Source organism: Chiroxiphia lanceolata, chromosome 4 (genome assembly GCF_009829145.1).
Source record: "Chiroxiphia lanceolata isolate bChiLan1 chromosome 4, bChiLan1.pri, whole genome shotgun sequence".
In the NCBI taxonomy this organism is placed as follows: domain Eukaryota; kingdom Metazoa; phylum Chordata; class Aves; order Passeriformes; family Pipridae; genus Chiroxiphia; species Chiroxiphia lanceolata.
The window spans coordinates 61,770,983-61,788,757 of record NC_045640.1 but is presented as its reverse complement, the minus strand read 5'-3'; the positions used below and the strand labels follow the sequence as shown (position 1 = coordinate 61,788,757).

Genomic DNA, 17,775 nt, shown 5'->3' with positions numbered 1-17,775 from the left:
CCCAAACTTTTAAAAGGAAATGTCTGATATATGACTAATTCATTTGTAAAGACTTATTTCTGGAGTGAAATATTTTCCTTTTTTTAATGAGAAGATACATGACTCATCACTGGTAAAGTAAAAAATGGTTCCATCGTGCTTGTGATTGGAAGACCAGATATTCTGATATTTACTGTAATTCTTTTCCACTGTTATGCAATTCAAATATATTCAAAAAGATAAACTGCCACAGCATGTGTGGTTATAGACACTGGCATTCATGTAAGTCAACCATTGCTGTAGAATGACAAACATACTCCACCCTCATTACAACATGCTGTGGTTACTCGCCAAACATTTTTGCCTTTTCTGAAAAGGCTACATTATAATAAAAGCAGACCAGCAAAACAAATAATACAAGGGGAACCGAGGTACAGGAGAAGTAATAACAATTGGTAGAAAACATAGCTCTGAAAATGGAAAGTGAACTACTTAAGGATTTTAGGAATGCTCACAGCCTCACGCTGCAAAAAGAGCCCACTGAAAAATGCTGGTACGTACAACTTTCTTAGTTAATGATTCCCCCCTCCTGCCCCCTCCCACCACACATGTCTGCTGCTTGAATCATTGCATTCCAAGATAGTTAGAGGATATACACAGTTTCTTCAGGGGTTTTCAGTTGCAACTTTGCTGGCAATGGGAATTTTATTTGCAAGTGTTTCTATTCTACTGACAAGGTCAATTAGTCCAGCGAACTATTGGTTGTTCTGTCTGATAGCTCCGTGTATTTATTCAAGCAAGCACTTTTATAACCCACAATTGAATGCAGACAGTTACCCTTGTAAACACAACTGTCCACAGGGATTTTCACTGCATTTGAGCATGTAAAAGAAAAACATGCTTTTCCTCCCTCAGCCTGATAGCACACAAGTTTGATTACAACTCGAATTTCCAGGAGCGAAGGGCGCGGGGGCTACTGTTTTAAATATATATCATCTATTGTACATAAATACACATATTTGGATCAATTCCTAGGAGCTGAAGAACACAGACATTTGACTGATCTCTCTAGGAGCTCCAAAAATTTGGTAATGCTATCAAAGAGAGACAGATCAGCATCTCTGCTCTATATAGGCATTAAACAGAAAAGGCCATGGTTTAAAAGAAACAAAGAGATGCTATATGTAGCACCAGAGGTTAAAGGCTACATAAAATGTTTTCACAAAAGCCAGAAGCACCATGTGTGTACATGTGTGTAAATCAGCTGCAGAAGATGGTAGAGTTAAAAATAAAATTAGGAAAAAAGGAGGACTATTCCAAAACTGACAGCATGTGCAAAGAGGAAAAATGACATGCCCCAGTCTTTACAGAACTTTTATTAACACATTGACCATCCATCACAAAATCTTCTTGTGAAGAAGAGATTCTTCTTTTTTACTAATTAGGAATGGTAAAGGGGTTAGTCTATTAGTACACTGATCTCCACTACTCAAATCTTTCCTGAACAAATCCTTCAGGGCTATAAAAAAGGCAAGAAACTATCACGGAAAACCAGCAATCTTTCATGGCTCTATTCTATCACTTTGTATATTATAGAGATCCTACAAAGATTGAAAAGCCTACTGCAACCATCTGTGAAGTCTGTAGCACAGGGGACAATCACAGAGATAATCAATAAGGAAATATGGATTCCAGAAAGCCACAAATTTGGTGAACAACACAGAAGTATAGACAGTATATTAAATCTCTAACAGCTGTTTAATCAATAACCAAGCACTACTGAAAACCAATAGCTTTTCTGAAAAATGTTACCAAGAAAAGCTGAGTCAGTATAGCAAACTGATGAACAAACGGGAACAACAGGTTTTAAGGACTGTTCTTAACTGGAAGGAACTTAATTGTATATGGTGCTTTTCCTGGGGAGCTTTTAGGTAAATTATACCAGGGGGAACTAGGCAATTCTAGACAGAACTAGTTCATTTGAACAAAAATGTCAAATGATTAAAAATTGGTACCAAAATGAAGAACACAATTACAAGTTTCAGTCAGGTATAAACTGGACACAACCCAGTGTGGACTTTGACTCGGGATACTGGTTCAATAGCAGAGATAATCTGCACAGACTACAAACAAATCACCTTCCTAACAGATGACTAATAAGATTATCATTCTACAACAGTAGTATTATCCTACATACTTCAAAAGAGTGCTGGAGAATATGCTCACCTAAATCTGCAGCTGGTTTCCTATACTATCCTATATCTGCTGTAAGGCCACAATTCTCTCCCTGCTTTTTTTAAAAAATACTAATATAAAAAGTTCCAGTATCTGGCTCTTTCCCTCTCACAGAGAAACATACATAGGGAACTATTTGCAACCTGCTCATGTCCAAAGGACTGGAACTTGTTTAGAGCATTGTAATTAGAATACACTAGTGAAAACCTGCATCAAAGCCAATGAGAAAGTCCCCCATCATTTTGGAGGGAAAATGCAGTTTACCTGCATTGATAACATATGTTTTTAAAGATTTTTAAGCCACTGGGACCAGAAAGATTTTTAGAGAAGTAAAATATTTAACAAACAAGCTTTTTAGGAAATCTCTTCAGATCCCCCTACTAGAACTTGGTTCACAGAAAAGAGATGAAGCCATGTAATCAAACACTTGCTACAGGAAGAGAAGGCTTAGGCGTGACCTAATTGTGGCCTTCCAGTACCTGAGGGGAGCCTATAAGGAAGAGGGAGAGAAACATTTTACAAGGGCCTGTGGTGACAGGACAAGGGGGAATTGGCTTTAAACTAAGGTTTAGATTAGATATTAGGAATAAATTCTTTACTGTGAGGGTGGTGAGGCCCTGGCACAAGTTGCCCAGGGAAGCTGTGAATGCCACATCCCTGAAGTGTTCAAGGACAAGTTGGATGGGGCTCTGAGCAATCTGATCCCGTGGAAGGTGTCCCTGCCCATGGCAGGAGGGTCGGAACTAGAGGTCCCTTCCAACCCAAACCATTCTATGGTTCCATGATTCCAGAGCCTAACATAAATAATTGATTAATAAGTTCTATTGCCTTTAGTCATTGGCAGTGGAAAGAGAAGCTCTTTCACTTTTACACGAAAAAAATCATACACTTTTTCCAATTTCTTTCCCATGGTAAAACTTAGATCAAATAATCATGAAAAAAGGTTACAATTCAAGGCAAGGCTTTCACACATATGTAACATTTACTGCTTCGATCAGTTCCTAGTCTCTATATACTTGAGTTCCCTGGAGGAAAGCTCTGTACTTCATCAAGTTCCTGCCTTCCATAGAGCTGTTGCCACTTTGTTTCACATTGCTTTTCCTCTGCTTCAGAAAGTAAAGTCAGACTGACAGTATTAAAAATACTGGGCCTCTTTAAGGTACCCTTGCCTAATTGAGCCCTTCTGTGGCAAGAAAAGGTTCCTTCATAGATTTGGTTTTGAATGCTGGGATACAAAACATGAGAAAAAGTATCTTTCTCCATGCAACACATACCACAGCATAAAACCAATTTATAGTTTTCCTCTAAGATCCAACAGGAGAGAGATTTATTTCTCTTAAAATACCATTTCAGAACAAGATAAAAATGCTTCGACAATTTTATGATGTGTGGACCATACTTCAGAATTCTTCTAGATCTAATGTGGATCTCCCTGTTTGTACACACACAGACACCTCCATATGCATAAAAGGCTATTTCAGTAAGTGCATTTCTCATGATTGCACAGCTCTGTTCTAATGTATTACCATTCAAAAGCATAAAAGGGCAGGAAAACTGTAATCTTGTTCATACTTTCCACAGTTTGAAGCATATATTAGCTGATTTTCATAAGCATAGGAATGATGAAAAGGTCATATTATGTAGAATGTGATGATATTGGCAGGGAGCAGTGATGTTAACGTCATTAAATTTGTCTTCCTTTTGTAAAGATGATTTCATGTGAACATCCCAGTTGGTGACTCACAAAATATCCTCTGCTGGAAGGTGGAAACATGAATGAAGTGCCAACTTAATATGGAAATAACCCTGCTTCCTAAACTTGATTCCTATCTTTAACACCAATCACAAGGCTTAATAACTAACCAATACCAGTGGATCACTCTACTGCCCTGCTGTGCAGATTTCCAGCACCAGTAAATTTTAGATGCAAGAACAAGTACTGTCTGCATCCTGATGAACTAAATCTATACTCAACCACCATAACAGCAAGATAATAACCAAAATGAACAAGAGGATGTATGACCTCATCTAGAGAGTATCCTAGAGACAGACAAGAAAGACTACAGTTTGAAATTCTATAAAACTAAAAGTTTACTTGGTCTTTTCTTAGCATCAAGTATAGCTTGCAGAAAGCAGACTGACTATTTTTAATTGACATTCTGAACTCAAGGAATAATGAGGGGTCAGAAATGCCTCTTTTCTTACATGGAAGAAAGAACATAGAGGAATGGTCTCTAACCGAAGTACTTGAAGCCTAGTCAAGAATCTAAAGGATTAACAACTCAGTACTCCATCTTCAATGGAAAGCAATTTAAAATGCACCTTAGAGATGTTTGATTAGAGACTCAAAAGAATACATTTTCGTGATGCATTACCTTACAACAGTCCTATGACAATTTGCATACAGAAAATAGGTTGAGATTGCTAGTGCTGAATTTCAGAAAATGCCTAGACAAGTCCAGCCTCCTCACTACAATCACTGGACGCTGTAGGGTAAAGAGATTATAGTAGGGTCACACTTCCTTAACTACCCCTTGGAAAAGCCCCCCAGTTTGGGCATTCCTCCAGTAGATAATTCCCCACTGTAGTGCAGAATCTCTTACAACAGTGAAGAAGGAGCCCTGTCCGTGGTGCTCAGCTACAACACCGGGCCACCAGGGAGGCTGCTGGGCCTGCACCTGGTCACAAAACACCAAGCAAGACCAAAAGGATAGAAAACAAACTGAAAACAAACCAGACAGCAATCCAACAAAAAAATCCCAACAAACCAAAAAAATCCAAACCAAACCAAACCAGGAAAAAAACCAAAGAAAAAACCAACCAAAAAAAAGCTTTTGAAACAAAGGGCTCGCACCGTTGCCAGCAAAAGTGTACTATGATAACAGGGCTTTCACCTGAGTCTTCAAAGTCATCTTCAGAACAGACTCTTGTTGAAAAGGTTAAGTAGGCTTTTGTTCCAGGAGGAAAGCACACAGAGACCAAATTCAAGCAGGCCTCTTGCAAAGCAGTGTTTAATACCTGGCATCATTCTTCAATGCAGAGTCTGCTCCATGGGACCTCAAGTGAAAATGTTTCTTTTCCCTGCATAAGGGCTGTCCATCCCTGCCCGGTGATGGAGCACTGCACACCTCTAAAGGTTGTCAGCCAGGGGAGTTACCCTGTTCCAGCAGCATTGTTTCAGACTGAATGGCTTCCGAAAAACGAAAGAGCAGAGACCTTGCTTACCTTGGTAACACAAAGCCACATTATCTGGTTGCAAATTTGCCCTACTGCATAAACACAGCAGGTCCATGGCCAGGCGCTTCCTGGCTCCCTCCTCTTCAGTGGGGTATTTCTGATCATTTCCCATTAGGCCTGAGCACTGATACATCTCATCTCCCAAGTGGATGATTAGTGCCTTGAAACAGTTTGAAAAGCAAAGTAAGCACAGCAATGTCAGGCACCAGCAATGGTTTGTTCCTATCACAAAGCTTGCCAGTTTCTCTCAACTACGAGCAACCAAACAAAAAACACGTCCCACTTCAAATCAAAAACCAGGTGAAAGCCCAAAAACCAAGAACTAACTCCTCCTGGAATGGGAAAGAAATTATCCCTGTCTAGCTGCACCTTACCTAGTTACAGGCAACATATGGCACATTCTGCTGCTGAGTCCTCTACAGGGCACAGCAGAATAGAAAACTGGCTCTTTCAGGAGGGGTCCTACCTCTTGAGGCAACTTTAATTTTGGGATTAAACCCCAGTGCTTCTCAGATGTGGACCAATATGAGAAGAAGCTAATTTCAGAAAGTCTGATCCACACCTTCCCAGAGTGTATTTTTTATCCAAAGCTGTAGAAGTGACCAATGCAAGAGTTTACAGGTGTCTTGCTTTGCAGTGCAAAGACCCTACATTATAGGATGGCAGCAGAAGCCACTGAAACTACAAGGTGAATGTATATATGAATACAGACTACAACCTGAAACCCTACCTGCACTGAGCATCACAACACTTAATCTTTTTATGGCAAAGTGAACTGCTGAAGACCTAAATGTCTTGGAGAGGGTGCAAAAGCAACAGGCAGGTGAGCATCACTTGAAGAGACCAGAGATCCCTTGCAGCCAGTATTTCACTCACATCCTTTGCAGTGGGTTACTTTCATATCATGAGAAAGTGTAATAACTTAAATCACATAGTGAAGAGTCTGGATTCTGTTCTAAAAATGTGTCTATAGACTGTCTTGTCCATCCAAACTTGTTTGAACCATTATGTGGGAAAACTCCACGATTGGAAATAAGAAAATCCTTGCTCTCCAAGCTTGACAGTTGTGATAAAAAGGCACTTAAGTCAGAGGAGAAGGCTGACTGCACACAACTTCAGTTCCAGCTGAGTAAGGGAATAACACTGCCAGATTATGATGGCTGTTCTCACCCATACAATGGGATACATACAACTTGTTTCTCAGAGGGGAAAAAGACATTTTATTCAGAAAATAATTTTGTCTTAGGTTCCAAAAAAAGGCATGTCTACATACCAGAACATAAACTAAAGCTAATCTTACATTCATCTCAAAATTTAGCCTAACAGCATATTGCACTGTGTTGAAAATCAGACCATTAGGAAAGAAAACACATTCATTAGACACTATGAGCTGGGCAAACATCCACGGAAAAACAGAAAATAATTTAGCCTGATTTTCCATCCAGTTAATCAGTCCTGAAGCCAATGGAATCATTGTATAATTAAGCAGATTTCTCTAAAGAGCTCATAATAGTTCACACTGCTTTAATAACCTGCCTACGTGTCAGAGAAGCTGAAGAAAAGAGAAATTTTCAGGACTGAAGGAAAATTTAAAAAACACATTCTGAACATCAAGCAGTTTAGGAAATATGAAAATTCATAGGATCAAGTAACATCACAGTGGTGACAAAGAAGCATGACCATATTTTCTTCTCAGTTTTGAAGTAACAAAAGTACCTGAGGATGTGCTACACATAAGAATTACTCTCTCATGAAACATATTATGGTCACATTCATATACTATAAAAAATCTTAGTATTTTGTTTCATTTAGAAGTGCCATTTTTAACTAAATACATTATATACAGAATCCCATTCTTAGTAAGAAAAAAGAAATATTGCCTGAGAAACTGCAGAAGACTAATACACCTGCTCTGCATTTTATTGTTTCTGTAGATATTTAATATATGAATAACAGATATACCCTCACGAGTGGAAGTTTACCACTGTATAAGAAACTTAAGCTAGGCAGTTATATGCATAATACTGTGTAAGCATTATTACAAAAAGGATAATCATTCAGTTATTGAAAGAGTAGATAAAAGTGCAAAATCAAACTGATAATTAAGGACAACAATGACATCTAGTGGACACTCGGAAAACTGACCCGCAGATAACAGGGAAAAGATCCAACTGCTGTTACTGTTCCACATACAGTGATCAGCTCCCAAATTGCTACAGTACAATTAGGAAGATGAAAAGACAGAATTTGCTGTTGATGAAAGTCAAAGTAATGTGATGATTCATTTCTTTTGAAAGAATATTTAATTAAATACTTTTTTTAAAAAAATAAAACACATCAAGACCTTTCCATTTAAGATTTAGGATAAAAGTAAAGGTCAAAGCTTGAGAGAACATCACAAATCATTGAAAGGACATAGTGTTAACATAAGAGGCACACATCTTTGCTACCCTTTTTTACTCCCACTGCATTTATAACCTTCTACTTATGAGTCACTCCTGGGACTTCAAACTGTTGGGAATGAAAAGCAAAACGAAAATAATAAAAATCCCAGAAATAAAAATTCAAACCACTATTTAGCATCTCCCTTTTCTTGTCATTCCAATCCTTCTGTTATTGTAAAACCTGCCATGTAAGGCTGGTAAGTTAAACCTTCCCAAAGTATCTGCCAGTAGCTGCTGAGCTCCAGAGAAGAGGAATTTGAAACATGAGACCCCGGTGACTCAAAATTAGCAAAGATACCTGCTTATACCTGTAAACCTGATTAGTTTAGAAGGTGGACATCTAATAAGATCATAGACTAATTTAAATCTGCTTTTATTATTTCCCAGAAGGTAAGCAAAACTAAGCAGTTAAAGCAACTCAAATCTGATCTCATTTGTTCTGGCTAGAAGCATCACTATGAAAAAATACTGGGTTTGACTATTACACTTTTGTAAATAAAAACATTAATAAAACACTACGACTCTATGTGTCATTCAAAGTCTTAAGCACATCTTCAGAACTGGAAATTGGATTTTGCATCATATTGTTAAAAAACTGCATCCCTTTCACAATTTTTACATCTCAGTGACTGTCCAATATATAAAAAAAAGCTTTACAAAAAATTAGAAACTGTAGTCAAAAGTTAAATATCATTAATGAACATATATGACTGTAATTTACATTACTTTCAATTTAAGTTGGTATCTTGTTTGCTCTGTGTATGATTACAGAAAAGTTAGCTTCAATTCTACTAGCTCTCATCACCAGCAGCTGCTGGAGTCAGCTATTAGAAGATATGGAGTAGATTCTCCCTTACATAAAGATTCTCTCTTACATAAAGATTCTCTAACCAGCAGAATACAAAGAAACCTTTGCAGAACTGGTTATCTGCCTTTGTGTCCTAATTTCTCTTTCCAGAGTCTCAAAGTTAGCTTTGAATCAGATGCTGCCAGTTACTAAGAGAATATGCAGCCTCCCAACAATGAAATCCAGACTCTAAAATATTTATGCACCATACATAGCTATAATTAAAATCTGTAGTTTTAAATTCTGAGCCCTAGTGATGCGACTCAACAGCTGAGCAAGTCATTAATGAAAAAATAACTCAAATTCATGCCTTTTTTTAAGTCTAAAAATGCGAGTATTTAAAAGCTAAGTTTCCCTTTTGATGCATGCAATGCATACACCTGCAGGTATTTTACATGAGTAAAATCAAAGTTTAACCAACTCTAAACAGCCCAGTTCTGGAAACCCCTGCTCTCTATCCCATTATAGGATCCATATATCAAGTCCATTATAACGATGTTGGCAATGGAGCCTAATAAAAAACCAGAAACCAGACGAGTAAATTTACAAGGCAAAAACTAAAAGCAAACATCAAAATAAACCCAGCCATTTTCCCACTTCAAGCATAATGCCATATTTTACCTCCCAACCGATTTTTCTACATCAGATGTCCTAAGGAGAGAGAACAATCTTAAGACAAAAAGCAAAGCATCAGAGACCTACCCGGATTTCCTGGAGATTATGAAAATTATTTCCTACTCTGACAGAGATTTTGCTTGGAGTGTAACTTTCATCAGATTTGTAGTCTGCATAAATGCATAATGTCTTCACTGTTGTTTTTCTTCTGCAAGAAGCAACACAAGCTATGTAAGCATCATAAAGAAAAATATTCAGGATCAGGTTATTGCTAGTTTGCAACAACTAAGGATTTAAATGTTCTAAAAATGAATATGTGTGTCTACTGACTTATAAGAAACTTGCTGTTAAAGAACAAGGTGGTTTTTTCACCTTAGGTTATGTACACAGAGTTGATTTTCATTGTTCTCCTTTGTCTGCCTTCAGAAATGTCAGAATACCAAGAAATGGGCCAAGATGCCAAATAAGCACCTGTATGTAATGAAGCTTATGTTTAGCTTATCAAATAGTGGTTCTCTTGTTATACCAAGGGGGTCTCAAAAAAGCAAATAAAAAAAGGTGAGGAACATCTAACATCATCTTAAGTTTGGTTAAAGAAAAAGTACTGAAAGCATCCTACACAGAATAGAATAAAAAAGGTTTCTCAAACTCAGCTGTCAGGTTACACAGGACTACTTTAACGACAACCATCTATCCTTCAAATTACTCTCAAAGGCAGAAAGTCTGGATAAAAGTCACCTTAGGCAGGTAAATGTGACACTGTCACAAATGACATACTATTAAACCTTTCTTTTGCTTGCTTATTTAGGCATTTAGTAAACCATTACATTTGAAAATCTCACTTTTATAAATGCCATCTAACTGGCTTCTTACCAGTTGGGTAACAGGATTAATGCAGGAGTCCTTTCACTTCCAAAATTCCTATTTTGGTGAACAGTCATCAACACAAAGTTATATAAAACACCCTAACTCATAGGGAGTATTTTTTAATACCTAAATTGGATGTTCACCAAATGAGGCTGTGATCCATCTGACTGCCAGTAAGTTTCTAGATTATCATCTCGTAACTGATCCACTCCAAACCCTAAGAAAAAGAAAATGTTATAGTCTTGAATTTCCCATTTCCCTGATGCAAATATAGCTTCTCTTCAGCTGTTACAAACTAATGTAGCCCAAGGTACAACATATAAGAAAATATTTCTAGATACCCAAGTTGTGCCTATGCTTTTCTGACACGAAACTAAAACAGAGGAATTTGTGAAAACTCAACGCTGTTGAAGTCTGTGGGGTGTGAAACCATGTCAACATGTCCTGGAATTTCAAATGGTTAAGTAGTAACTCATATTGATTGTAAGAACACTAATTAACAGTTAGATTTTCCCACTTATCATGTAATTTAACTGCTGAACTAAGGGAAAATCGTTAGCAGAGACCATTCATTTATTATAAAATTTTAGCCAAATGTAATATTTTCAAGTAGTCTTCTGAAATATTTTTGCTTTTTCAAGTTACTAGCTAGAAAAAGCAACAGATGGCAAAAACAGTATTCCTGAAAGTTAATGCCATCACATTTAAAGAAGCAATTCCAAATCCATATTTTTTCTTCCCTTCATTATCTGTCCTTTTACTAATCACATCCTTTTATTGATTGCCCACACTAATTGCAGTTCTAATGTAGCAGTTGAAGTTTAATCTGCAATAAAAAATTACTTTCCCCATGTTTAAGCAACAAAACCATATGACATTTTTCTTCAAGTAAGCTTCCAGGATATCAGACCAGACACATTCAGCCTGAGCACAATATTGTGACATAAAGGGATCATTCCCTTTAGGCTGCAGCAAATACAAGATAAATTCCCAATACCTATTTCTGAAACAGCAAATCAAACACCCCGGAGGAAAAGAACGCAGATCTTAAGATATTTTGAGCAGGTATCATTAACTGCACTTCAGGACCATTTACAATAGTTTTATTTTATTTGCAGGGTTTTAGAAAGAACATTTAGGCCACCCAACTGCATGGCTGCTCTTTGGCAAAAATCGAAGACACCCAGGCAAGATGCCAAAGCACAGAAGCAACTCCACAGTGCTGGGTGGGTTCCTGCTCACGGTTTGTTCACTGAGCAAGTAAAACAAAAACCTCAATTTAGTATAAAATAGGTAAAACTTCTGTCAACATGAGATAGTAGGATTTTACCTGGCTTACAGGATGAAAGGGACCAAACTGCTTGTGAGCCTATTTCTCTAACAGTACCAGTCCTCTCTAACTGCTTTGGATCAGCACCAGGTGGTGTCTTGTTTGGGGTAGTCATTTCTAGTAAGAGAAAACAAGTGAGTTAGTTGACATACTTTTGGCTTAATGGGAAAATTAAAGGCTTGTGTTTGTTCACAGACACTTTAATTCTTTGGCCTCACACTTAGATAATAGCCTACAGAATATGTGGTTTAGACATATATGCATACATTTTTGCACATCTGTAGAATCTTTCATTTATACATACATAAGGTAACATGTATAAGTATATATAATACATTAAGTAGTCTAAGAGGTTCCACATACACATAAATTTTGTGTCCTTAAAATTTCAATACATATTTGGAACATTCATAAGACCTACTTTATTTGTATCATTCTAACTTACACATATAGAGTTAGTCAGGGGTTCAGGATTTGGTTTTTATGGTTCTGTTTGTTTTTAAGACATTAAAACAGACCTTGTTGATTTAAAGTCTAGCAATACAACTTCACCCCCCTCCCACATACACTTAAAAGTTTTACTTAATCTGTAAGTTCAGAAACCTATTCAGAAACTACAGCAAGTCTGTCCTGGAGATACAGCTCCTTAAAAATAGGAAATGAGAGTTTAAACAAATTGTGTGGTCTCCAATTTGTAACAACTGGTTATAGCCACATTTACCCATGGTTCATTTCCTTAACTTCACAACTTCATCAGGAATCATCACCTGTGACTTGCACTGCTCAAGTAACCACGCACAGTCTCAACACCCAGACTACCACCACATACACTACAACATAATCATGCTGGGTTCCATTTGGTACAGAGCACCTTATTACTTCCTAGAAAGCAGCTTAAAAATAACTGGAAAAAAATAAAGCAAAAGCATTCCAGAGAAGCAGAAGTTCCATGAAAAGAACTACATTAAAGCTTAAAATTAGACACACAGTGCTCAAGAGTCAGGGAATTAGAGGTGACTTCTCATCTTATGCATCACATCATGTTGTGCTCTGCTATTCTCAGAAAAAGTCTTCCAGTACCTCACCCAGAGAGCAAATAAGGTACAGAACCAGGCTGGTAACCACAGGATCCAGACCTTACCCACTACAGAAGTGATTTTCTACGTACTAATAACTCTGCAGCTCAAAACTCTTTGGGGGACACAGGAAATCTGAATTCTGTAGTGCACATCCCTCACTGCACCAAACACTTTCTACTGGCCCTTGGCTATTTTATTTTTTTTTAATTTTCATACATATGACTCGAGATGGTATTCCAGGGGTTTATGCTGCTTTCTCATACACAAAACTGCAGCCCTAACTACCATAAAAACATCTGAATAAACAACTGCATGTGTAGTAAAATCTAAATACTGACAACAGCAAGTGTCCCAAAAGGCTGCAAACAAAAACCTTATTCAAACACCATTCTCTCAGAAACACTACACAGCTAATCCTACAGATATCATATATATATATATTCACAGATACAGTAATCCTAATGCCATCCAAATAAAAAAAAACAAACTCATGCAATAAGATGTTTTAAAGTCCTTGCCAATGCAGAAAAATTTTGTTAAAAAAAAAAAAATCAAAACTATTAAAAAAACTAAGTTGACAATCCATTTAGCCATTTCTCCAAGAATACACTAGCACATACATTTTCCCTAGTCACTGTATTTAAATTGTGCATTATCTGATTTAAAGCTTCTATCAGGTATTAACAATAGGCTCCTTAAAACATAGCTTTAATAATAATTCTTTACTGAATCAGCTACATTATAAACTTGTATATATCAAGAATAGAGTAGAATAGAAAATAAATAACTTCCTCTGTTTGCTACTTAATACAACTTTAAATTTATTAATGGCAATTTCAATAGACCAACATGTCACAAGTAGTCTAATTTTCTAAGAATTCAAAAGTCTTGGAAAAGAATTACAAAATACTTAGTTCACAGCTACCTCAAAACCAAACATTTTTCAAGAATCACAGGATGGTTTAGATTGGTGGAAGGGACCTTCAAAAATCACCTAGTCCAACCCTCATCCTACACCAAAATTCAAATTTTGTTTATTAACCATTGGGGAAAGTATTTTTCTGGACTTATGAATTTTAAAGCTCAAGTGACCTACTAGTCCAAACTCTGCTATTTTTCATTTTTCTGACAATACACTAAGAGAGGTTGAGTTGCATTCATTTTAATTCTCAGATTTATATAGAAACCAATAATGCTGTTCTTCCCACCTTTGAAAATAGAGAAGTGAATTCAACCTCACAAAGTAAAGTTGTTATTCATTTTAGTTCAAGTGATCACATCTCAAAAACATCATACAAAACAGCTTTTGAAAATCATCACCAGCAAGCCTTGAATCTCTTTTGACTTCAAGAGAAAATTAATGAAAAACTCCAAATCTGATACTCACAGGTTCATTCCTAGACATAGATATTGTTAGATACCCACCCTCAAGACAAAAGAAGTATGCAAACATTCTATCAAAACTCACCAAAATAAGGTAAGTCACAGAAATCACACTGTTCACTCAGATTATATCAAAAAGTTGATTACACTTGCTTTTACAAAACAATTACTAGAACTTTTGAGTCTGCAGAATCCCTTAAGGCAATGATGCTGAGATTTCTTAAAAGCTTCAGTGCACAGAGAAAAGCTCTAATTAATTTAACACTGCCAAAATTTGTATTGTAAAGGTACTCAAAAGTTCAAGCCAATCATTTTGGGGGGCTGAACCATAAAACAAGAAACATCATCCAAGTTTCCCAATGTTTTAAACTGAGTTTGTTTCCTTCTATCGAACAGGAAAAGCTACTCAAAATCCAAATCCCAACTCCAAACCACCGCTGGCAAATAAATCAACCACGTACTGTGTACTAGTGATGCAAAAGACTGAAAATCTTTAATGGTTGAACTAATTGAGTCAGATTTTCATGACAGAACTCCTGTTTAACTAGCTCAGGAACAAGGCATTCTGGATAGCTAAGGAAAAATAATGCAGCAGCAGCTCATTCAAGCAACGCTTCTGGTCGTCTTCCTAGCAGAAGTAAAAGCACCTCATATTGAGCAAGACACAAATACTTAGCTTTAAAAGTAATTTAAGTCACCTAATAAAACTTTTCTCGGCTTTTGCAGGCTGTGTAAAAACAACTAATCTTTCTAGAGGCCCTTCTCCTTGACACGTGCTGAAAAATGGAAAGACACACCACATCTATAGAAGCACTGGCTGGAAACATCACCGATTTTCCAATTCAGTTATTCCAAAAGATCATTAATAGGCCGCTGTTTCCTTATTAGCAACGTTAATATATGAATGTCTTAATGACACGATCAAGGCCACGCTTCCACTTTGTCCCTTTCCACTATAGGGTATGCACATCCTTTGATCAAGACAAAGCAGTGGATCAGCTTTTTTTCCCCCCTCTCCTTTAACACTTTATCCCTCACCACCTTCCTCAGAGAAGTTCGCTCTTTTCCAGAGAACATCCCATCCCTGTGGAGTAACAGCCACTAAAGACGTTTTAGCAAGCACACAGTTTATAAACAGAGTGAAAGGGATTTAAATGGTTGGACAGTCTGCCTTTCACAGCCAAACCAAATGGGGCACCCTCAGTGTACCAGCACAAGACACCTTTAAAAGGTGCTTATCTGAAAGCAAAGGACACACACACTCCTCCACAACACACTAAACAGGAGACACAGAAGGATACAACGTGGGACTTTCCTACTAAAGCTCCATAAAGATCGAGGCTCGAGGGAACTTGCAGATTGCAAAGCAGTTTTCCTCAGTTAAAAGTTTCTAATTCCACCAAGTTATTACAAACAAAACTGTTTTAAACTCACACCTGAAAGGGCCCTTGAGAGACCAGACTGCCCTTAACAGTATCATTTTCTAGAAAAAAGTAGGATTTCTGCTCCTGCTCTCCAGAGAACTCCAAGACTAGGTAATCACTGGCCTTTACGTAGCAACCCTTTAGAGATGTGAGGGCCCTCATCAAATCTGCTCTTAGTTTCTTCTTTTCTGGTGTGCCTGTGTCTCTCAAGCTTCCCTCACAAATCAAGTTTTATAAACCTAACACTGTAGCAGAGTCTAGGTATCTACATACTATTGTTCAAGAAAATAACCATACCATTTTAGCTAAGGCCCTTATTCAACAGAGCAATCACTTTCCTTGTCTTTAATCACACTTTTTAACCTGTCTAGTTGAAAGAACATATTATCAAACTTATATTTCATTTACTATGCGCTACAGTGCTCAAATGTTTTTTTGGGATACTGTTTACTGTTCACTTTAGCCTTTCCACTAATCAGGCCTTTGATTTTTTTCTTCCTGTGTTCTCTTCCTCCCTCAGTTCTTGTTAACTGAGCTTATTTACACTGATTTCCAATCTGCTACCAATCTTCTCAAGATCATTTTGAATTCTGACCCGGAGCTGTACAGTGCTTCCAACTTGGCAACATATTTATTTTGTGTTCATCACTACAGAATATAATGAAAATACATTCAAGGCTGAACTCACCAGGAGCACACTTTGTGACACCCTTGTTTAAAAGTGAGATTTTACAAGTCAGCTTCAAACGCGATTTTTCAACCAGCTGTACAAGATCTTTAAAAAAAATTATTTTTAGACCACGTTTCAGTAGCTTGAACAATGGCAGAAAATGTACAAAACTCAAGACAAACTCCTTATATGCCTGTCTCATTAAATGCACTGGCTACTGCAAAAAGGTTTGATCCAGACTGCTCTTAAACCTCAGAATCTTTCAGGGAATCAAAGTTCAGCCTTTCTATTTGAAAAAAAAAAAAATTACTCTGATCGCATTCCCATCGTATAATTTTATTCAGTTTTAGCAAGTATCTGACTACAGGTTTTCCAACGGAATTGAACAAAGGCTGCACTGACTACACCAGCACTTTTCCAACATCCATAAGACTGTTTTTCCTGTTCTTCTTATCAGAAGAAAATTTCATACCTTAGATTCCCTGGTTTTCTTAATGGCACTACTGATTTCACCTTATAAGCTCTTTTCCCTGCTCTCATTTTCTTTGGCTAGACCCCTGCTGGTTTAAGGCCTTCAAAGGTCTCCAGATATATCCAAAAAACAGACTCTCACTGTGCTTACTATTTGTTATTCAAATGGAGGACTAAACAACAACATTAAACATTCAAATTACTAAGGTTTACTTAATATTTAACAATGACAGTAAGCGTTCAGTAGCACCCTATTGCAACAGCCGCTTATCTGAATGTTCAACCTCTCAGATTATTCTCTCGATACAATTCTAAACACTTATTATTTTTACTCTGCCTTCAGAGCATCACTTTAAGCCTACTAGTGAAAATTACTGCAGTCCTTCATTGTCACAAATATATTTCACTAAAAATAAGGGTAATTAGAGAAACTGCACAATTGAATTACATTAGCGATTTTATACGTGTATCCTTAATCAATTTAAATAAATGTTGCAGGGTTTTTAATATATTTTTGTGAAAGCCAAGACTTCCAAACTTACCTGGTAAGGATGGAAACTATTCATTAAGGAATTCGAGCACCTCTTTACAAGTCGTGTGAAGCGCAAACATTAGGTGGAAGCCGCCTTTAAAAATCACAGCACCCAGGGGATGAAGTGGCTTTGACAAACGAAGAGCTCCTTTCGCTCAGGTTCCTGGGTAGCCCTCCCCCCCCACACTTCTTGATTAATTAACCAATTTTACAACACTGTAGCCCGCAGGCCTGCAAAACGCTTAAATATCGATAATAAAGCAGCAACACCTACTCGCGGAACACCCCGGCCGCGCTGGAATCCCAGCCCCGGGCTCCGCTCTCCCGCTCCCGAGACACCCGCACGCACCGCGGGAGGGACGCGCTCGGGCAGCCCCCGACCCGGGCGAGCGCACCGCCTCAGGCCGCCGAGCTCCCGCCCGGGCCGGGTGTCCCTCTTCCTCCTCCTCCTCCTCCTCCCCTCAGCCTCCCTCCGGAGCCGCAGCTCCCACCTTTCCCACCTGATCCTGCCGGGAGCCGCCGCAGCAGCGATGGGCGGAGGCGGCGGCCAAAGGGCCGCAGGGCGCACGCGCCGCTCCACCTTCCCTCCCTCAGGCGCCGGGGCCGCCCCTCACAGGATCCGCGTCCAGGGGCGGGGAAAGGGACCCGCCGGAGCTTCCTGT

General features: G+C 38.0%; 1 protein-coding gene across 3 annotated transcripts in view; it reads right to left on the bottom strand.

Annotated features, from left to right (window-relative positions):
- The window catches only part of ANAPC10 (anaphase promoting complex subunit 10), a 35,978-nt gene extending 18,245 nt beyond the window's left edge, over window positions 1-17,733 (bottom strand). Inside the window, exons 1-4 of one of the 3 annotated variants that reach the window (XM_032687060.1) lie at window positions 17,605-17,733; window positions 11,555-11,671; window positions 10,351-10,441; window positions 9,445-9,565 (exon numbers count right to left, since the gene is read on the bottom strand). In XM_032687060.1, coding sequence (XP_032542951.1) covers window positions 9,445-9,565; window positions 10,351-10,441; window positions 11,555-11,669 — 327 coding nt within the window. In that variant the 5' untranslated portion in view covers window positions 11,670-11,671; window positions 17,605-17,733. Of the gene's footprint in view, window positions 1-9,444; window positions 9,566-10,350; window positions 10,442-11,554; window positions 11,672-17,123; window positions 17,218-17,604 lie in introns of those variants that run through there. The other 2 variants (XM_032687059.1, XM_032687061.1) reach the window with 2 other exon arrangements.
- Window positions 17,734-17,775: the final 42 nt, after the last annotated feature.